At 31.8% G+C, this 23,010-nt stretch overlaps 1 protein-coding gene and 1 long non-coding RNA gene across 2 annotated transcripts; both read left to right on the top strand.

The window, feature by feature from the left end:
* Nucleotides 1-4,360: 4,360 nt before the first annotated feature.
* Nucleotides 4,361-8,867, top strand: LOC133296682 (uncharacterized). Its single transcript, XM_061495728.1, has 6 exons — nucleotides 4,361-4,942; nucleotides 6,166-6,294; nucleotides 6,378-6,498; nucleotides 6,595-6,676; nucleotides 8,083-8,236; nucleotides 8,358-8,867. The coding sequence occupies exons 1-6, from the start codon at nucleotides 4,673-4,675 to the stop codon at nucleotides 8,490-8,492; spliced, it is 891 nt and encodes a 296-aa protein (XP_061351712.1). The 5' UTR covers nucleotides 4,361-4,672; the 3' UTR covers nucleotides 8,493-8,867.
* A 1,091-nt stretch (nucleotides 8,868-9,958) lies between these two features.
* LOC133296702 (uncharacterized) lies at nucleotides 9,959-12,944 on the top strand. Its single transcript, XR_009749534.1, has 3 exons — nucleotides 9,959-10,114; nucleotides 11,193-11,286; nucleotides 11,584-12,944. It is a non-coding gene; the product is annotated as an uncharacterized LOC133296702 (long non-coding RNA).
* Nucleotides 12,945-23,010: the final 10,066 nt, after the last annotated feature.

Below are 23,010 nucleotides of genomic sequence, written 5' to 3'. Positions count from 1 at the left end.
TAAGTGAAAGAATAATTTCATAAAAAAATAAAACACACATCACATTATAAGTAAAAAAATGTATCAAAAACTCAATATATCCATAGCACATGAGATATTCTCGTTGCGTAGATGATCACTAATATCACCATTGGCATCCTTTAGTACCCTATTGCGGACAACCCTAGTCATGATCAGAAAATCAACCCATATGACACCAGAATTTCTTCTAATTTATAAATAAATCAGGAAATCTCTCATTTTTTCCTGTAATTGTGCCAGTGTTTCACAATTATGGCAGCAAAAATAAAAACCAAAGGAAAATGCTTAATCAATCCTGAACACAAGAAGTTTTTTTGTGGGCCTTGATCATGGTAGTTCCTCCCTAAAATAAAAAAAGAAAAGAAATTGAGAGAGAAAAAATCAAAAAAAGAGGGACAGAAATAGAAGAAATTTTTCTATTTCCCATCAACACCCATTAATTACTTAGAAATGCCAAAACAAGGCAAGATTTCAAAATTACCAAAAGGGAAATAGCAATTATAAGGATAATTTATTTTAGAAAAAATTATAAGAAATTTAATGAAAAAACTTAAAAGTATATATATATATATATATATATATATTTATTTAAATAATCATTATTAAACACGCTCTTAATTTTTGTAGTTGATATTTTGTTTATATTCAAATATTTAAGAAAGGAATTTTCCGGAAATCTTTTTCCATATGTCTTCATCGAATTACTTTAATGATTTAAAAGAACATCGACTTTTGTACGATCAAAGTATTGCTTAATTATGCTGTCTTAACATTGGAAAGGCAAATAAAGTATTGATTGTTAATCTAGTTTCTGAAAACTGTAAAGTGAAAACTACTTGTGTGTGTATATATGTTGCATTTCCCATTTCCGCAAAACGCAATTCAGGTTCTTAATATTCCTTATTAATTAGTACCATCTACTTGTTATAAGCTAATTGTACCATGTTCTTACTGTGGAATTTGCTATTTAAAGATACTAAACACAACCAAACAAATTTATTTGATAGATACTTTACATTACATGAAAAAGTCTAAAGAATAATTATGAATAGTGCTATTTTGTTAGTTAATGATAATTGTACTTCAGAGTTTTTAAAAAGTTTTTTTAAAGTTGTTTGTTTTGTTATAATGTAACTAGAAAAATAGTACACGTGTACTAAAAAGAGTAAATTTAATCAAATTATCTTAAGGTAAAAAAAAATCGTTAAGTTTGAATAGTATAATATTCTTTATTTTGAATGTCATAATATAGATACTTCTCCTATTTAATCTTGAATGAAACTCAGCCGTTTAAAAAAAAAAAACCATGAATTCAGTCAATCTTTAATTGATTTGTTTATCAAGAAACAAACTTAATCATTTGGTTTTTAGTTTCTAATTTAATCACTATTAGTTTTAGTTTCAGTTGAAGTTTTAAGAACAGCCAAAACCTACAGGTCAATATTCAGAAAAAATAAATAAATATTCAGGCAACACACCATTTACTATATCTTTTTCAGATCCTGGCTCTTTATTTTGAGATTATATATATGTATTTATTATAAAATTGTTAAAATAAGACGTATAAAAAACAAATACGAGATAGTATAATAAATAGAAATTTTGATTATTATACAAGGTAACCATTGAATTTTAAACAATGATATTTTACTATGTATCGTAAGAAAAAAATTTAATTTTTTAATAATTTATAATTATTTATTTTCAATAATTCATACATGTTCTAAAATTATAATCATATAATTTCAGAGCAAGGACAATCTCTTTAAAGACTCAAATGTTGTCTTTTCTCATTGGCTCATTCCCCGTAGCTCCCTATTCTTTATTATTATTTGTTACTTTTTTTTGTTGATAGTAGTCATAATAACACCCTTTCTCCTCACGCTCCCTGAAGCGCGTTCGTACGATTCCCCAATCATCCCTCGACCTCGCCGCCTCCCCTGATTTAGGTATGTTTTAATGAGATTTTGTTCTGGACATTAAAGATAAATTTGAAGTTATTAAAGGAATATAGTTAAATCAAATACTTGAAATTTTATTTTAATTTATGATTTTTTTTGGAAAACAATTAATAATCTTTTTTATTGTTTTAATTAAGTTTTTTAAATCTCTGCATTATTATATGTCAATTTTGATATTTACGATGATTTACTAATTATATGTATGAAGTGTTTGGAACACAAATTAAAAATATTTTTTATTTTTTTATTCCTGTAAAATGTATTATCAGCATTAAATGCATATTATTTACTAAATACATTATTTCATTGGTATATAAATAAAGGTTTTTTTAAGTCAATCTAGATAATTTATCTATATTGAGCTCAAAATAATATTTTGGGACAGAAATCAATATATTTTTGTAATTATAATTTATTTTAGGGTTATAATAATATTTTTTATTATAATTTTTAAAAATTTTAACCTAAAATGACGTTATTTAGGGAATGAATATAGATAACTTATTTACATGTAGAAATATGGGAAGGATATTATAACAACCAAATTGTGTTACTACCAATCAATTTCACCGTTGGATCGATTATGTTGATCCAACGGTTATATTTATTTCCATCTTTGTATGGTTATAATTCTCCATGTTTAAAGTGAAAGCATTAAATATTAAAAATCATAACCATACAAAAGTGAAAATAAATATAAAGTATTAAATTTGAGAAACCATGACCATACAAAAATAAAAATAAATATAACCGTTAAATCAACATAATCGATCATGAGATTGATTAATAGTAACTTGATAGTAACACAACTTGATTATTACAATATCCTTCCACGTAATAATATCCGAAACAAATTCTCAACAATTTATGATTGAATTCATTTAAGCAATAACGATATTGATTAATTGAAAAATCAAAATCAATAATGCACTGCATGTCGACACGATATATCAGAAGGGAATGATTTGCATTATTGTAAATCGAAGTGACTCTTGTACCATTAACATTTTAAACTTATACTAGTGTAAATAAATTCCTCCTCATTCAAAAAAATAAAATAAATAAAACAAAAATATTCCTCCTCTTTTATATACAGAGGCGGATCCAGATACACGAGAAGGGAGATAAGTGTTCACCTTTAAAATATGATATAAAAATATAAAAATACTCTTATATTAAAATTTAAGTTTTTTCAATTTAATTTCGGTGTTGAATATTATAACAATCAATTAAGGTTACTACTAATTAATTTTACCGTTAGATCGATTACGTTGATTTAATGGTTATATTTATTTTCATCTTTATATGGTTATGATTCTTCATATTTAATACTTTATATTTATTTTCACCTTTGTATGATTATGATTTCTGATATTTATGAGAAATCATAACCATACAAAGGTGAAAATAAATATAACCGTTGAATCCACATAATTGATCTAACAGTAAAATTGATTGATAGTAACCCTAGTTAGTTGTTACGATGTCCTACCCCTATTATTATTTGATTTTACTTGAAATTAATTTTTTGATAGCCCCAAATCAATTTAAATTAAATAGAAGCAATATTCATCAATTGGGATATTTATTTTTTATTATATTATAAACTTCACGATATCATTTCTTGACTTTATTGTAATAAAGTTTCCTTTCTTAAAGTTAAACTTCATGTTAATACATATTTCTAAACCTGCCAACCTAAGAATTTCTTAGAAGTTTTTGAGTTTTTTTACATCATTAAGTCATTTATTGGAGTAAATCAAACTAATTTACTTTAATAATGCTAATCAAACTTTAATTAAACAAAAATATATTAATATATAATTTAAGAAGGTAGTGAAATGATAATTTTCTTTGAACCAGGGACAAAATGAACAAAATAGGGGCAAAATGCCAAACTTTCTTGTTACTTTTACTAGAAATGTCTTGGCAAAAGACAAAATCATAGCTCGTAGGCAGAAGAAGACAATAATTAGAAAATTAAAGATTACCGACCAAGTGTAATTTTATTAAGTAAAAAAATGATAATAATTATCTGAGTTTAATGTATCTACTATTAACGGAGATAACTTATTTCTAATTGTAAAAATGATCTCGTTTAAGCTTAAAAAAAAAAGAATTTTTATAATTTTAATTTATTTCAGAATTATATTATAAATTTTAAACTTTTAATTTTAAAATAATATCATTTTGAACTAATTGGAAATAATTTTATCTTATTCCTAATTACTTTTCATTAATCAACTTTCTAATAATTTTTTTTAAAAAAAGTAATTGCAACATCTAGGGGAAAAAAACCCCAGTATTAAAAAAATCAATTTTCACTATTAAACTAAAAAAGTCAATAAAAAAATAAAAGAAAGCCCAGTACACGCGTAGCCATTGTCAAATTCCTGTCAAACGCGCCGCCAGAAGAACAAACTTGCCACCGTAGCGCGTGCCATTACACCTGCTGCAATTTCTCCCTCTCGTTCTCTCTCCATAGACGTTGTCGAAGCACCACCGTGATGACCACATCTCTCTGAAAATCACAGATAAAAGAGAGAAAAGAGAAAGAACAGAAAAAAAAGACGGTATAATACATCGTACGCACCACGGCGAATCAGCGACCGTTGAAATTCGAACCACACCCGATTCACAATTGGTTGCTGTTATTGTGAGATTAATAAGGGTATTTGATATTTGATGATATGGGCGAGTTGACTCAGGCGGAGGTGTACTCGCCGAGGACTCAGCAAGTGTGGAGGGCACTGTTGAGTTGGATAGCCTTCTTCTTTCAGATCTTCTTTCAGATTATCAGAGCCCTCGGCCACTATCCTTTACTCTCTTTCTCTTCTTCTTCTTCTTCTTCCTCTTCCTTCAAGCCTCTGCCCTCAGTTGAGCTTCAGGAACATGATGTGCCCCCTCCCTCCTCCCTTGAAATCACCGCCGCCGATCACCACCCTCTCCAAAAACTCACGGTATCACAATCAGCCACTGTTTCAATTTTTTTTTTTTTTTTTGTTTTTAAATTTTGTGCAAGTTTAGTGATAATTTTATGATGGACATGGTGAATAGAACTGCTGGACTTGTTTCTTTCGTGTATTTGAGATAATTTTTTGTTTTCTTCTAAGTTTGAAGTGTATTGAAGTATTTGGAAATTGGTACTCTATCTGTAAGGATAACCGCTTTGGCTCTGATCTGAGTAGGGCCTGAAAGCATGCTACGACATGCATATCAAAGGCATGAGAAATAACATCGGTGATTATTTGCAGGGGGGATTAAATGCTTGCTTGTAGTTGATGAACATCACCGAGCTTGTTACACGGGTGAATCTGAGATCATAGTACAAGAGAAAAATTTATGTGTTTGGGACATAGATCATATGTTTTGCCTTTTGTCTTTGCGCTGTTTTTTATTTTTTTATCTGTTTCCTTCTTTCTTGTTTTTTGTATTCGGTTTTTGTTCAAACACAAGTCTCTGAATGTTCTGGTTTTGATTTCACATGAAAGTGTATGTTATGAAGTTAATTGTCATGGTCTAATTGACTCGTGCGATTGAGAAAATGGCCAACTTCTATCATCTTAAAGGGTTTTGGAAGCATCTGAGGCGTATGATAAAATATTAGATGTGGCTTTGAAATGCTTTCTCAGAGTTTGGTGACATTTAAAACACGAGGACAGAAGGTAGTCCTCATGGTTTGGCTGTGTTCTGCACTGATTCCTTAGTTTGCTTGTAGCAAATAATGATGCATTCGTATAACTTCCTAATTGATATTTAATGTGTAACTTAACTCATTGTGTTGTCATATAGTTTTAATTTCTCTATCACTACTGTTTTTACCCTCGGCACAAACTTGCAAATACTCAAATTTGGCATAAAACATATGCTACTATGTAGTACTCAATTTGTGGTTGAAGTCAGAGAGTGCCATGTCAAATATAAGATGCACAGTGTTTTGATTTTAACATTTGAATGAATAAATTTTCTGAAGTAAATCTGTGAAGAGAAGAGAAAAACATGCCAGTTTGAAATATTTTTTGTTAGTCAGAACTTTTGACGAGCTATTATAAGATTGCAAACGATGTCATACATTATTTTGTTTTCTTTGGTTACTTCCTTCCCACCTCAATACTTCTGTTCCAATTTTATCTCAAATTTCCTGTTGCTAATTTGGATTTCGATCTTACATGTGCACTTGTAGGTAGTTCTTGACTTGGATGAAACACTGGTATGTGCATATGAGACATCAAGTTTGCCTTCTGCACTACGTACACAAGCAATCGAAGCTGGTTTGAATTGGTTTGACCTGGAATGTGTATCTTCAGACAAGGTATGTTACTTTGTAACTTTAATCTGATTGCTTGTCTAGAAGTAGAATATTATATCCTCACTTGGGCATGTTGGATTTTCAAGGAAGGAGAAGGCAAACCCAAAATCAATTATGTTACAGTCTTTGAACGCCCTGGGTTGAAGGAATTCTTAAGGCAACTTAGTGACTTTGCTGACTTGGTGCTGTTTACTGCTGGTCTTGAAGGTTTGCCACAAAATATTAAGCTGCACTCATTTATATTTAATTTTTTGGAATTCGATTTGGTATTTCTGAATGATATATGTGTCTAAATTCTCACAGGCTATGCCAGACCCCTTGTTGACAGGATAGACATGGAAAATCGGTTTATTCTACGACTTTATCGGCCGTCAACAATTAGCACGTAAGTAGTTCCACCTCATGTGATAATTTTTTTTTTCTGGTCCTTCATTGCTGGTAGGCAACATCGGCCTGTTTGCCGTACCTTCTTCAATTGAAAAACATATTTAATTTTTTTTGTGATGATTAGTTTTTCGGGGGGAGTGGGAATGCCAAAAATTGCAGTTTTAGTGCTTTTTTTAGAAGATAGAAGAAGTATATAATATTGCTGAACTCTATTCTACTGAATGAGCCTTGGCTAAACTTGACTGCAGTGTTCTGCATAATTAAATGGATGAAACTTCCAAGACGTTATAGAAGAAATTTGCATGCCAACCCTAACTAGTTTGGGATAAAGGTTTTGTTGATGTATAGAAGAACTATGCAACAATGATTCTCTTTAATTATTTCTAAGTGTCTTCATTAATTTTTGTTTTCATATTTTCTTATACATTTATCTTTATGATATAACTTCAACATCTATACTTGCATTATATATATGCTTGTAATCTTACTTCAGTAAGGAGAGTGCTTACAAGTGTTGAAGAATGGTACATTTTTTATTTTTTTTTGTCATTTGTTTTTTATGCAGAATATAGTTTCCTTAACTTTTTTTTTCCCAAGAAAACTGTTGGATGGCTTTTGTAGTATCCTCAAAACCCTGAGGGTTTACTTACTTTGGATATTCTGGCAAAATGTCTTGGTACTTTTGTTGGTTTTACCAGAAACAATTAGAGATGAATCTGGATAAGTTGGAAACACTATTTAGCTGTTTTGTCTATGATTTCATTTTTGGTATACTGGGAGTTATTACCATGATTTGAACTTAAGAGCTCTGCCCAAATCCTCGACCATCCCAACCACCTGAGTTATGCTAGGGTGACTTGTCAACCTATTCCTTTGATTTTATGAATTATCGCTTCTAAATAATTATGACTTTATTTCAATCTGTGAACTTGGATAAAATAATTAAATTCTTCCCTCTTGCATTAATCTCAAAATTAAACTCTTATTATGTTCCACATGGTAAAACTTCTGATTGCATTTGCATTTACAGATTTACTTTCTTCTTTTTGGGGTTTGTATAAATTCAACTGCTGAAATCGCGCTAGCAAATTATAATGACTGACTATAGTTCAATAACATGGGACTGTTATGACGACAAAATTCTTGGATTTCTAGCCTTTGTAAGTCCAAATGCTTGTGTGTTTGTGTTTGTCATCGATGTTAGAATTTAGTTGTTTCTTTTTCACACTATTTTCAGTCAGCGTGGAGTTTCACTTTAGTTTTTTAACAGTGTTATTGAATAACCTGAATCCTTTCTGGAATTTTAATGTTGTTATGCGGTCAATGTTTTTGAGCTTGAAGTTCAGACTGGAGTCTGCTGGATGAATTTGTACAAGTATTCTTATAAATGCTGGATGTGTGTAGGGAATATCGGGAACATGTCAAGGATCTTACCTGCATCTCAAATGATCTATGCCGCATTGTTATTGTAGACAACAATCCTTTCAGCTTTGTATTGCAACCAGTGAATGGAATTCCTTGTATCCCATTTTCTGCTGGGCAACCACACGACACCCAGGTGCACAGATTTGTGCTGTTGAAAATTAAAATCATCATGGCCAAAATGAAGTAAAATAAAATCATTCATCTGGTATTTTGATGTTTTACTCACCATCTCCTGTATTTTGCATGTTTATCAGCTTCTAGATGTCATTCTTCCACTTCTCAAGCAACTGTCTGAGCAGAAAGATGTAAGACCTATGCTCTATGAAAGGTTCCACATGCCTGATTGGTTCCAGAAGCAAGGGATTCCAGCTTCCAGTTGGACATTGTAGGATTAAAATCGTTTGCCATGAAGCTCTTTTGTTTATTTGGTGAAATTCTCTTATTTTTAAAAGGGCAGCTGCTGATTGGACGAAATTGAATTTTTGTATAGCACCAATTTGTTTCTGGAGCATCCTGAGGTTTCAAATGCTGCTTATTGAAGTTAAATCAGTTCACCATTTATGTATGTAGATTGCCAGAATTCTGATTCTTGTTTATAGGCTTGCAATCTGTTGGAAAGAATCTCGTTAGTCTATTGTACAATCACCTATCAATAATTATTGGTAGTTCAAACACTCGTTACATTGCAAAGTTTGTTGCAAACAGTGTTAGAGAAACATGCAAAAGCAAATCAAATAATTGATTTGCTGTCTCACTTGTTTTCTTTAGTTAGGATCAAATACGTTTTGGTTATATAAAGGTTAAGTGCTCGAAGACAGAGGTTGTTACTATTAAACTTGCAAAACTCAAATCTTTGGTGGTTGGTAATTTGTAGTCTTGGTCATTAGCATAATTGTGTAACCGATCAGAAATATAAGTATAACGCCTGCAGCCTGAATGCTTGGCAACTTCATATCTTCACAATATTAGGCTGCTCATAAAGTCACAGTACTATGGGAAGAATAAAAGAAGGTTTTTTTAGGATTCCAGTAAACCGAGGGTGGTAATCTTATTTATCTACTGTTGGTATGAGGTTTTTAATTTTTTTTTTAAGAATCTGATTTTTCTAAAATTTTATTTTGTGTATAAATTTTTTTGAAAATACCATCCAACAATATTTTTGAATAACCTACAGTCGGTGGCTTTTTACTTTTGAATAGTCTATAAAATTCGACCTTGCGACTCGGTTATATGAAGTTGCCTTCGACCGTGTAAGAATAACTACACGTGTTGTACGCAATGTACTTTGGACCCCTTGAAGAACATTAAATATTTGTAATTTCAACTTGAGAGTTCGTTTTAAAATTTGAATAGGATGAAGAGAGAGAGATGTTGGTTTTGAAATTTTAAGCAGAGTCACTAAAATTTAAATGTAAGCCATTTATATACTTGTGCACATTTGTGAAAGTGATGTTATTTCCACAAATACCACCACTAGAGGAACCTAAAAGCTGAAGTCTATAAATTTTATGCACACATGCATATAAGCAGCAAAAAATAGCAGTTGTGGGATTCATTAGCTTAATCAGTGAAGCATACGAGGGTGGGGTGAAATATTTCGACAGTAAATATATATGATTTATTATGGATAGTTATATATATTAAATATAAATTATATTATATATATTAAAAATATTATTTAATATCTAAATATATCTTAATATAATATTTTTTATAATTAATATGTCAACATGTTATATATTATATCATGTCTCGTGCCAATGTTGATATAATATAAATTTCAGATTATTAACTTAAGTGATGCAGACCAATTAAGATAAGATAATTACGGAGGAGGAAGGAGAAACGAATTTTTTTTGTTTTTTTTGTCAAACTGTCATCCCCGAAGGACCACATGCGGCCCGAATCACCAAAAACTTTTCCCTTGTGCCGATCACTCTCTCACTCTGCTCTCTCTCTCACCCATCCCACGCTCCTTTCTTCGCTTCTCTGTTCGTGCTCCTTCTTCTCGGTTTGTTTTCTTTATCTCTTTCTCCTCATTTTCAATTTTTTTTGGCTTCCAGCCATTTTCCTGCAAAGAAATGTGGTTTAACTGAGAATCGATCTATGCCCAGAAATGGATTTTCGTGTTTTGAGGTTGCCCTTTATGATTTTGCTATTTTGTTGCCTTCAAAATTTGATTTTGATGCTATGTAGAGGTTGAAGTTGATGTTCACATGTGGAAGTTAATGCCTTCTAATGCTCCCCACTTTAAAACTGGATATATGTATTTTTTTTAAGTGGGTAGTAAGCTTGATTTTGTTAAACTTGACATTGTAGTCGGTTGAAGTCGGTAAGTTGTTAATTTTATTTTTTTTATTTTAACATTTTGGCTAACCTTTCGGTCTCTATCTCCTTCTCGCTAGAATAGTATGACCAACAAGCCCAAATTTATGTTTGTTCACTATGTGTTTTAGTTTGGGTTTATTGAAATTCTAGTAGTTCTGGTTTTTTATATTAGATGTGTGCTTTTTGTAAGAAAAAAGAAGAAGATGTTGGGTGGCTGTTTTAATTCTCTGAAGTGGATATTGAACCCATTTCTCTGCAGTAGTTGTCTCCCTTTCTCCTGAAAGGAAACAAATCATAGAAGATTCCAATATAAGAAATATAGATATGTTGATTTTAACAGCTCAACTTTCTGTCCATATTACTGAAGGACTCTATGCTAATTATTGTCATTAGGCGGACTTCTCATAATATTAATTCTTTTACTTCTAAATATTGTAGAGTCTTTTGTCTTTCTCCCGGAATCAAATCGAGTGGCAACAGCTTTGTGATTTTTATTTCTTTTATGACTATTTCTTTTATCACTTTGTGATATTACAATTTGTTGACTTCAACTTTCCTGTTTTCTGTATCTGATATGCCATATATTTAGTTTGAAGACTTTCAAACCACAACGCCTTTGATCTACTTAAAAAATATAGATCAACACTTTCTGGTTTTTAATGATGATATTCAGTTAAGAAATTGCTGTCTTCAATCATGAATCGTGTACTTTGGTAACTATACTTACGACTAGCTCTGGTATTGTATCTAAATTGTTACAGGGCACAACACTAGTGGTCCTTGCCTAGTTGAGGCTCTGAAATTGGTTGGGGGAACTTAGCTGACCACAGATTCTTATTCCTTGGTGCTGGAGAGGTAAGTCTATATTATAATTCTGGGATTATGTGTCATACTTCATTGGTTATCTGAGAAGCGAGTGTTTAATGGTATTAAGCAAGGCACTTCGGATCAAGAAAGTGGAACTGCTTTACTTAGCATATTAGAACTAATTAAAGCTAGATTTTTTTTGAACCATTAACTGATATTAACACCAAACTCATTGCTTATTAGTCTTTTTTGTTTCATATATATAAAAAGGTAAATAGAATTTCATTAGAACATGCAGTCTGTTATACAGGACACCATAACATAAAAAAAAGTTGTTCATTTCAGAGGAGTGGAACCTCATCAACAAAACATCCAGATATGGCAGAGGAATTCACCCTTGCTGAGATTATGGCAGCAACCGACAATTTCTCACTTGAGAAAAAGATTGGTGCTGGAAGCTATGGTGTTGTGTACAGAGGAAAACTTGCTGATGGTCGTGAGGTTGCAATCAAAAGGGAGGAAGCTGGTACTACTAAGGTGAAGATGTTTTAAGAGAAATAGAGTGCATTTGAGTTAGAATTGGCCTTCTTGTCATGTCTACACCACAAGCACTTGGTTAGGCTAATTGGGTTATGTGAAGAGAAAGATGAAAGGCTCTTGGTGTATGAGTACATGAAGAATGGGACCTTACATGATCATTTGCATGACAAAAACAGCGTGGAGAAGAGTAGTAGTGTTTTACACCACATTTGCAAGCCAATTACACTATTACTCTTCTCCACGTTGTTTTTGTCATGCAAATGATCATGTAAGGCCCCATTCTTCATGTACTCATACACCAAGAGCCTTTCATCTTTCTCTTCACAGAACCCAATTAGCCTAACCAAGTGCTTGTGGTGTAGACGGGACAAGAAGGCCAATTCTGATTCAAATGCACTCTCTTTCTCTTGAAACATCTTCACCTTAGTAGTACATACATAAAATTGTGAACTGAATTGACTTCAAGAAAAGAAACAACTAAATAATTTAGTTGTCAAGGATCTTACCTGCATCTTAAATGATCTATGCTGCATTGTTATTGTAGACAACAATCCTTTCAGCTTTGTATTGCAACCAGTGAATGGAATTTCATGTATCCCATTTTCTGCTGGGCAACCACATGACACCCAGATGCACAGATTTGTTCTGTTGAACATAAAATCATCATGGCCAAAATAAAATAAAATCATTCATCTGGTATTTTGATGTTTTACTCACCATCTCCTGTATTTTGCTTGTTTATCAGCTTCTAGATGTCATTCTAGCATTTCTCAAGCAACTGTCTGAGCAGAAAGATGTAAGACCTATGCTCTATGAAAAGTTCCACATGCCAGATTGGCTCCAGAAGCAAGGGATTCCAGCTTCCAGTTGGGATATTGTAGTATTAAAATCGTTCGCCATGAAGCTCTTTTGTTTATTTGGTGAAATTTTCATATTGTTGAAAGGGCAGCCGCTGATTGGACGAAATTGAATTTTTGTATAGCACCAATTTGTTTCTGGAGCATCCTGAGGTTTCAAATGCTGTTTTTTTTTAAAGTCAAATTAGTTCACCATTTATGTATGTAGATTACCAGAATTCTTATTCTTGTTTATAGGCTTGCAATCTGTTGGAAAGGATCTCGTTAGTTTATTGTACAATTATCTATCAATAATTATTGGCAGTTCAAACATTCATTACATTGCAAAATTTGTTGCAAACAGTGTTAGAGAAACCTGCAAAAGCAAAACAAATAATTCATTTGCTGTCTCACCTGTTTTCCGGATCAAATACGTTTTGGTTATATAAAGGTTGAAGGGCTCGAAGACAGAGGTTGTTACTCTTAAACTTGCAAAACTCACAGCTTTGGTGGTTTGTTTTTTGTAGTGTTGGTCATTAGCATAGTTGTGTAAGCGATGAGAAATATAACGCCTGCAGCTTGAGCGCTTGGCAATTCATATCTTGATAATGTTAGGCTGCACATAAAGTCACAATACTATGGGAAGAATAAGATTTTTTTTTTTTTGGGGGGGTGGGGGGAGTTGGGAGAATTTTTTTGGTGTAGGTATGTATGATAGGCCTCTTGAGAAAGGAAACTATCCTAATTCATTTTCTTATCATGTGCTAACCTATAGTTGATGGTTTTTTACTTTTGACTAGTCTATAAAATTCGACCTTGCGACTCGATTATATGAAGTTGCCTTCAACCGTATAAGAATATCTACACATGTACGCAATGTACTTTGGAAACCCCTAAAGAACATTTTGAAATTGGAACATTGAATATTTGTAATTTCAACTAGAGAGTTCGTGCTCAAATTTGAATAGGATGAAGAGAGAGATGTTGGTTTTGAAATTTTAAGCAGAGTCGCTATTTTTTTTTTTTTTTGGTACATTGCCAGGAGGTATCCTCATTCAACCTTCCCCGGACACCATGCCCTCAGGGTACGGCCCGTTTGGGCTAGCCCCTCATCGTAACAGTGGGTGCACTAGGCTTCGCAACCGGAGAAAGGACGAGACTAATCCCCCAACTGAAGATTTTTAGCTTATTATCTGGCACTCAAAGATTTTTCAAGAAACTGCTTGAGGCAAGGTTTGATCCCTGCAGCAAGCAATCCATTGGGAGCTCAGCTGCCAACTGAGCTACCCTTGGGGGTTAGTTATAGCAATTTATATGCTTGTACACATTTGTGAAAGTGGTGTTATTTCCACCAATACCACCACTTAAGGAACCTAAAAGCTGAAGTCTATAAATTCAGTGCACACATGAATATAAGCAAAAAATAGCAGTTGTGGGGTTCATTAGCTTAATCACTGAAGCAACCGAGGGTTGGGTGAAATAGTATTATTTCGATAGTAAATACAGAATTATCTTGTCAATTGCATTAATTGGTTTCGGAGATATGATATGCTATCAAGTTCTACAGAAAAGCAAACCTTGTAGCTAATTCCCTCGTAAATATAGCTATTGATCTGGAATAATATATTAAGGTACACATGTAAAGCCTTTACAATAAAAAAAAGTATCTTCAAATATGACATCTCAGTCAACCAATGCTGCTCATATTGCTCTTCTGTAAATTGATATAAAGCCACCCACATAAGAACCAATCGGGAGATTTTGCTGTCTCACCACTTGCACGCAACAATCAGGGATATTCGCAAAGCCGGTCATTCTTTCACTATAAATATAAGTGTGTTAAATACAATATATATATATATATTTTTTTTTTTATATGAATAAACCTGCTTATATAAAATCTGACTTGAACGTTAGAATATCTTGCAAATATACTTTCACCTTGTTCCCACGAAGACACGTGGGTTAAAGGTGCATAAAGTCACTTGTAAAGTAAATTCATCATGGTCAGTGGCGCAGGTGAAACTGGTTCTAATGTATTAAAAAGATCAATGCCTTTTTCGGGGAGCTTCCTGAATGTATTAGAGGAGTACTTCTTTGGATTAAAGAAAGCGTAGTCCTTTTTTTGTCTTTAATTAAATGTTAATAAACATATATAACATTGTGCAAATAAACAAATTTAGCTATCATTAAGGTTTGATATAAATAATAAAAATTATTAAATTAAGAGTTATTTATTTAAGAAATCAAATAAAATTTAGTAAATAATTGAGAATCCCAACAACTCCATCCCCTTTAGTTCATGTTTTTAAGGGTTGTGCTAGGGAAAGCTCGAGCATTTGGACGCTGGAGCACATTGCACTGTCATTTTAATTTATTTTTTAATTATTAATTCAAAAGGGGTACACAGATCTGAGAGATTTTTCAATCTAAATGCTACAAGTTTTGAGCGTTCAGTAGTAATTCCCTAATTTTAATTGATTATGTTATTTTATATCAAATTCCAACATTTATTAGATGGTATCTATTTGTCTTAAAGTCCCCCTCCAGCAAGATAGATAGCAAGTGGCAAGGCAACCCAAGTGACTTAGAATATGGTCATATGCCCTATGCTGTTAAAGAAATATGAATTAATTAATGATTGGTTAGAAGCCCAACATCATGATAAGCGTTTAGGTTGTGAAAAATAAAAAATAAAAATAAAACAATTCTTTCCAGCCTGCCAGCTTGGCCTGTCCTTAAAAGCTCTATCCAGTATTCCTCAATACCTGATAAAAAGGAAATGCAACAGCAAGAATCCCTTTTCATTCTCAGGGTGCATGCCACTTTCTCTCTAGTTCTCTTCTGCTTGTCTATTTTTATACTTTATTTTTCATAGACACTAATTCGGTTGCTTTGTTCAAATGTCTCCTTTTGACTTCAAAAGCAGCTTTTCATGTTAATTATCCCACTCTTGAGGTTTGTAAATCATATTGAATGATTTGTGATACCGAAGAGGTACATTTCATTTTAATCTCTAATTATAATTATTTGATTGCAAATTTTGCTATTTATCAAAAAATAAAAAATAATTGATTTCAACTTAAACAACTGCTTTTGTCTTAAGGAAGGAAATGATTAGTTTTAGGGATGTAAATGGACCTACGGCCTAGCCTATATTAGGTCAATTTTGACCTATTATAAATAGTAAAATAGAACAGACCTAGCTTTAAAAAAATTTATTTAGAAAATAAGTCGTAGGCTTTTTTTGTACATGTCGAGTCTATAAGCCTACAGACCTCTATCATATTATTTATTTAAAATATAATAAATAAAATTATTATTTTAATAATTTTGAATAATAAAATAGAGAGGGGTTATATTTACAACCCAAATAGTTTACAAACTCTTACAATCATATCTTAACCGATTTTCACCAATCAACGGTTGTCATTTATTGTGAATTAATAATTAATTAATAAATTTGTTTTGCAAAAATCTTAACCATTGATTGACGAAAATCAACGGTTAAGATATGGTTGTAAGAAGTTGTAAACGAAAATAGGTTGTGAGTATAACAATTTTCAATAAAATAATATTATTTTAATTATTATTTTAATTGTTGAATGTTGAATAGGCTTAAACAGGCTAATGGGCCTAGGCCGAGGCTTTAAATTTTTAAATATAAGTCAGACCAAAATTGTAATTTGAGGCCTACACAAGCTATAGATCAGGTTATACCGAATGTTTTTTACACAGACTAATAGGTAAGGCCATACTCAATATTTTTTTATACAAATCTGATCTATTTAAGTCAAAGTTTAGCCCATTTACACCCCTAATTAGTTTGCTCTTGTCGTAAAAAGGATTCATTTTACTTTTTTTTTTTTTTTTTTTTAATGTTGACGGTATAACAGATATGGTATTATAAAAATCACCCAGCCCGCGTGGTCTGTGCATCGATTGCAGAATGTAGACATGATTTACCCAAAAGAAGACAAAGCCAATTTTGTATACCAATTATATGACTTATAAATTATTATGTTCGATTATAATGAAGATTTAATCGTAAAGTATATACATGACAAGGATGTTTGTCTTCCTATAATATTTATGTTTTACTGATAAAGAGCATAAGGTTTATCTCTTCATTATCTTTGGTTGCTGAACAATTTCAATTCTGTATGATTCTTCCTAAGCATTTTAGTTGTCCTAATTAGTTGGGGCTTTTAATTCCTCTTTTATTTTCTACTCTTTCTTTATTGTTTGCTGTTACAAATAAATTGGTCAAAGTAACCTCCTTGGTTGTTTCCAATTGCTTTTGATATGTGCCCACTCAGTTTGAAAAAAAGGGCCCACTCTGCCAATAACTATATCAAAATGAAGTTCATCTGCTCATAGCTTCTCATATTGTCTCTATCTTGGAAGCATTATATCACTATTTTTATTTTTATTTTTATTTTTAAATTTAAAATTATTAGTAATTGTAAATTATTTAAATCTCTCTACTAAAAACTAGTAATATCAACTGCTTCTTTCTTGATTTCCCATGCACTAATCTTCACACAAAAGAGTTAGAAAAAATATAACCCTCTATGCAATTACACAATTTTCCTCCATATTTCGTATTTCCGACATTGCCAATTTGCCATGGTATTGGAGATATACCACATGGACCAGGTTCTTGTCCAAACAATATCGGTAAGGTTTCAATTCTGGACCCGGTTGAATAGGCTGTTTTGGAAATTCATTTTGTCCAACATTAAAAAGGAAAGAAAGAATTGAAATTATTTTATCTCTGAGGTAAATAAATAAAGGTTTATTTATTCTTAAATACTTATGAATTAAAACCATGACGGGTTCGACTCTTTGAACCGCTTATGGGACTAATCCAGAGTTCGGGTGCGAGTCAATGATTACGGTATTTATGCCCCTCTCCAGATGGTGTTGGTGGGATTTGAACCGAGATCCTCTCACACCACTCAGTCCCCATGCTACCAACTGAGCCACCACACTTGAATTAAAGTCATGACGTATTTTAACTTAAATCAACAATAAATATTCCTAAACTTCCTTAAAAAAATATTATCCTTCGTATTTGTGTGATGTTAGCTTTGTCATAAGTGAAAGTAATGTAGTTAAAAATGAGATTTTATGTAAAAACAGAAAGGGGTCAAAAAATCATATAATGTAAAATCATAACATAAAAAATATCGTAAAAACATAAAAGTACTTGAAATATTGGTAAAACTGTTTTGAATCTTTTGATGAAAAAAAACATAAAAACATAAAAATACACTAATAAATCAAAATTTTAACTAGTGTGAACAAGAGTATAGTAATGTCAATGAAAAAGACTTTGTCACCAGAGACCAATCATTACTTGAAGAGTCGGGACAAAAGACGAATATATAACCCAAAACTAACAAAAGAAAAAGATCTATAAAAAAAAAAAGGGTCATTTCAGAAGTTACTTCACAAAATTGTACAAGAAGATAAAATCATTTCAAGAATAAGTTCATCGGCCAATTACAACGATGAAGAGATCATTAACAACTTAAGATACTAATCAGAATCTACAGTTGTTACCAGTTGGATTTCTTATTGATACTTCTGTTAAATTTTACCTCTTAAATTTCTTTATCAATGTAATTCAAAATATATTCGGTGAAGTACTTGAATTCCGAACATTCAATAGCTAAATCGACCATTCCGTAGAACTATATGAGATTTTCGTAAGAGTATCTTCATCCATTGTAAACACACGAAATTTAATTTTCAATTAATCACGATGCCATTACAAAAAAATAATAATAATCACAATGCCCTGGTGATTTCTGTATCATCACAAATTTTGTTGGATTCTTTTATATTGAGCTAACCAGTTTTAGGTAAGCTACCAAATTTCAACTTCTGTATCCCAAATTTGACTCGTTGATTTATGTTAAAAGGAGTTTATTGAATAGTGATGACTAAGGCGTTGCAGCTGCATTGGTCCAAGTTTATTAAAGCTAAAAAGGAGTTTGGCACGTATGTATTGATATTAAGAAAAAGTGTATAACATTTTGTCCAACGAATTTGATATGTTAGTTGGGTTCGTTTTTTTACGGTGAATATTTATCTATATTGAGCCTAAAATGATATCATTTTGAGACGGAAATTAAAGTATTCTTATAATATAATTTATTTCAAATTATAATAGTCTTTCTCGTTATAATTTTTTAATTTTTCAACTTAAAATGATATGATTTTGAAAGTGAATGTAGATAATTTATCTAGGGAAAAATATTTTTACAGCCACTTTAGATAAGTTTGTCTACAACTACTTCTTTTTTCACTAAGTATGACCGGTCATACTTTAAAATTGCATTTTCTCTCTCCGTCACGTCAACCGACAGTGTCTGAGGAGAGAGAGAAAAAGAATAACTTTATTGTTATAACTAAGAGTCCGTTTGGATGGGCTTTTATCCTTCAAAAGCTGCTTTTTTTTCAAGAAAAAAAGCACTTCTCGTTTTTAGTTTGTTTGGATGTTTGCTTTTAAAAAAAGCAGAAGTCACAAAAAAGTCAAAAATCTACTTTTTTCAGAAGCTAAAAATTTTAACTTCTAAGAAAAGCAGAAGTCAAAAGTCAATTTTTTTTTTTCAAAAACTAAATATTTTTATAAAAATATAAATAGCTTTAACTTTTATTAAAAACACTTCTAAAATAAGGAAGAAATAAAAGTTACTTTTTTGAAAATCCCAAACAAACGGGTTCTAAGTATGACTGGTCATACTTAGTGAAAAAGGGTAGCTGTAGATAAACTTATCTAAAGTGACTGTAGAAATATTTTTTTCATTTATCTATATTCTTTATAGATAACTTATCTATATTTATTATAGAAACATTAAAATCATAATAGTTATGGATGTACGTATGCTCAATTTCTTAATTATTCGGATTTAGATTTCAAATTAGTACTTAAAAAAAATTAATTATTCCAAATACAGTAGACTCTTTTTTTTATTCGGATAGGATTTATGTTGGCAAGTTTCGTACGCACAACAGCCAAACTACTGGATTTCGTTCCCCTGCCCGGTGACATCTTTCCTCCTTAAGCCCCACAACTAGAGAAGGAGAAAAGCAAAAGACTAGTCCACAAAGAATAGCCCTAGTTAGGATCTCTGTCCCCGATGCTGGGAAGATTGAGAGTTTAGGTTCCGGACCTCCGGAATGAATGAACGGATTTCTAGGTAGCTAGTTAGCTGCTTGCCTGCCTTTCGACGCGGATTCCTCTTCCCTCTCATTCTTTTGAAGACGCTTTGTGCCATGATTAAGATCCTTTCATTGCACCATCTTACAATCTTGATATCCACCCACCCTGGACGTCCTTTTCTTTGAAGAACTTGATTTTGACCTCTTGATTTATGCAAAAAAATAATCTAAAGATATTCTTGTCATTACAAAAAAAAAAAAAAAGAACGAGAGAGAGAAGAAAAACCCAATATAATTCGATTAGAAGAAAGGGTTTTCAACAATCCTTTTAAGACTAGCTTCAAACATTTTAAAATAAAAATTAAAAATTGCCTATGTTCCATTGCCACGTCTCTTTTCTTTCCACTTGGCAATTACGAGGTGATTGCAACAAGAATTTTTATGTATATAATAGGCATCTATTGTACGAAGGTCGGTGAGTTCAATTCTGAATTAGTTTCTAGAAAATAAGAAAATGGTCTCCCATCCCTTTCATCCCAAGTTTATTTGTTTTTCCCCTCTGAAAAATAGCTTAATAAATTATTAATTGTTGAACAAGTTACTGAGATATTCAAGTGTGATGAGTCATACATTGGTTGGTAATGAACTAAGTGAAGAGTATATAAGTGGAAGGGACCCATGAACCTAATGCCTTAAGGTTTTGGGTTGAGACATGTGGTCTCCCAACTCATGTCTCAATCCACGGGCTTCTCCTTGGATTGGGTTGAGACATGGTGTCGGATCCACTTGTTACGGTTGGTGCAACCTTAGCCCATTGGTGGCCACTCGCCACGGGCTTCCCCTTGGACCCGCCTGACATTGGTATCAGAGCCGAGTTGGGCTCGAGCTAGCCTGGTGATTGGCTAGGAGGCCGGTTGAGTACTTGGGCCAGGAGTACTCGGTTGAGGGGGAGCATACCAATGGTGGATTTCACACTTGAGGGAGAGATTGTTGAGATATTCAAGTGTGATGAGTCCCACATTGGTTAGTAATGGGCTAAGGTTAGTGTAGCTTAGCCCATTGGTGGTGTCCCCCGCCACGGGCTTTTTCCTGGACCCGCCTGAGAGTTACTACCATTTAAAATCACTGGATTCATGCCGCCAGTAATCATGTATTATTTTTGTCGGTAAGTCATGTATGATTTAAGTGAAGGTGTATAATTTTTTTTCTTATATTATATGATATAATTTTAGGATAAAGGATCTCTCCGGTCAATGGAAATAAGTTATCTCCAGTGAGCTCAAAACGACGTCGTTTCGGGACGGAAACCAAGATGTTTTTATAATTTTAATATATTACAGAATTATATTAGTCTTTAACTTATTAATTTTTTAATCTTATAACCACAAAACGACGTCGTTTTGAGCTCACTGGAGATAATTTTATCTCCGGTGAATGGAGAAATATTTTTTCCATAATTTTATCTCATATATACATAAAAGTGTATGAGACTCATATTTTTTCTTTGTCTCTCTTCTCTTCACATGGGTCTCATATACTTTTATATGTGCATAAGAAATAATTTATTTCCTATAATATAATAAACATTTTTTTTTTTTTACTATACCTTGATAAGGTTTAGGAGAGACTCTATTCCTAGGAGGCTTGAAAAAAAGGAGGGGGATAATAATAATAATAATAATAATAATAATAATAATAATAAATAAATAAATAAAAAAGTATTCCACATTTCCACCAATGAGAATTTTTGTCTAAATATGTTTTCTACCTTGTTATTTTGTGATACAAACAAGCTCTTAAATTTATTTTTAGTTTACAATCATTAAATTTATGATTTTTATTATCCCAATTTTTTGACTTCAGTTTAGGTGCAAGCAATGCTCTTAAATTTTTATATATTAAAGGTGGAGATAATGGTTTTATTTGTGTGCATAAATAAATTATACACTGTTCTTTTTTGAATTGGAAGGATAGACTATCAAATAAAATTTATTAACTAAAATTGTGATCATTTTCAAATCGTAAATACAAAACAATGAAACATAGTATTTTACATAAAGTGTCATCTAGGAAGATGGGAATTTCCATTTTTTGTTTTGTTTTGTTTTGATAAGGATAATTTTGAATTAGTTTTTAACAGTTTGGGAGTCCTTAATTCCTTAGTTAATCTAAAGAAATAAAAACACACCCGTTCAGTTTTGATATTTGGAAAAGATAATTCATCTTCAAATGGATTGAAAATATTTATTTATTTATAACTAGTTGCTATCCCTGGGAAAGCTTTTAATCTAACTCAAAGAGTAGATGGGAATAAAGAAGAGAGATTTGAATGAAAAACGTTTGTGAATTTATTTTTTTGTTACTTCCACTGCATATCTTGTATTTCTCTCAACTGAGACGTCATTAATATTAATGTTTATTTATTTTTATTTTTTTGATAACATATTAATGTTTATTTACATTCACTATTAATTGCTCCAACGATCTTCACTTATATAACCACTATCTCTGTATATCCACTCTAAAATATTCTCCACAATTGTTTACGAGGAATCTTATATTTATAAATTTTATTTACAAACTACACTAAATATGACCGGTCATACATCAATCAAAAGTGTATCACCGGTCATAATTAGTGTAATTTGTAAAAAAAGTTTATAAATGAATCATTCCCCATTGTTTATAAATATATATATATATATAGGGATGTGCATGGGTCGAACCGAACCAGATTTTTTGAAAAACCGAACCGAATTGGTTTAAATGGTTTGGTTCGAAAGTGGTTCGGTTCGGTTCGAAAGTGGTTCGATTCGGTTCAAAAGTGGTTCGATTTGGAAGTGGTTCGGTTCGGTTCAGAATCGGTTCGGGTCGACTCTCTTTTGAAAAAAAAATTAAAAAATTAAAAAATAAAGTTATAAAAAATAATTTGGTTCGGTTTGAAAATGGTTCGGTTCGGTTCGGAAATGGTTCGGTTCTTAAACCGGTTCTAAAAATCGGTTTGGTTCATGAACTAGTTCTTTAAAAATTAGTTCGGTTCATGAACTGATTTTTAAAAACCAGTTATTTTAAGGGGCAGTTCGGTTCGGTTCATGGTTCGATTCAATTTTTTGGTTATTTTGCACATCCATATATATATATATATATATATATATATATATATATATATGGGGTAAACATTTCTGCAGCCACTTTAGATAAGGTTATCTACAGCTACCCCAAA

This window comes from Gastrolobium bilobum, unplaced genomic scaffold (assembly GCF_033153095.1).
Source record: "Gastrolobium bilobum isolate Gb01-03AN ecotype WA unplaced genomic scaffold, APGP_CSIRO_Gbil_v1 utg6129, whole genome shotgun sequence".
NCBI lineage: Eukaryota > Viridiplantae > Streptophyta > Magnoliopsida > Fabales > Fabaceae > Gastrolobium > Gastrolobium bilobum.
This window is presented reverse-complemented; position numbering and strand designations above follow the sequence as displayed.

Coding starts and splice junctions, on each gene's coding strand:
- LOC133296682 (XM_061495728.1), top strand. CDS start 4,673: ATGGGCGAGTTGACTCAGGCGGAGGTGTACTCGCCGAGGACTCAGCAA. Junction 6,295..6,377: donor AATGTGTATCTTCAGACAAG/GTATGTTACTTT, acceptor TGGATTTTCAAG/GAAGGAGAAGGCAAACCCAA. Junction 6,677..8,082: donor CGGCCGTCAACAATTAGCAC/GTAAGTAGTTCC, acceptor GGATGTGTGTAG/GGAATATCGGGAACATGTCA.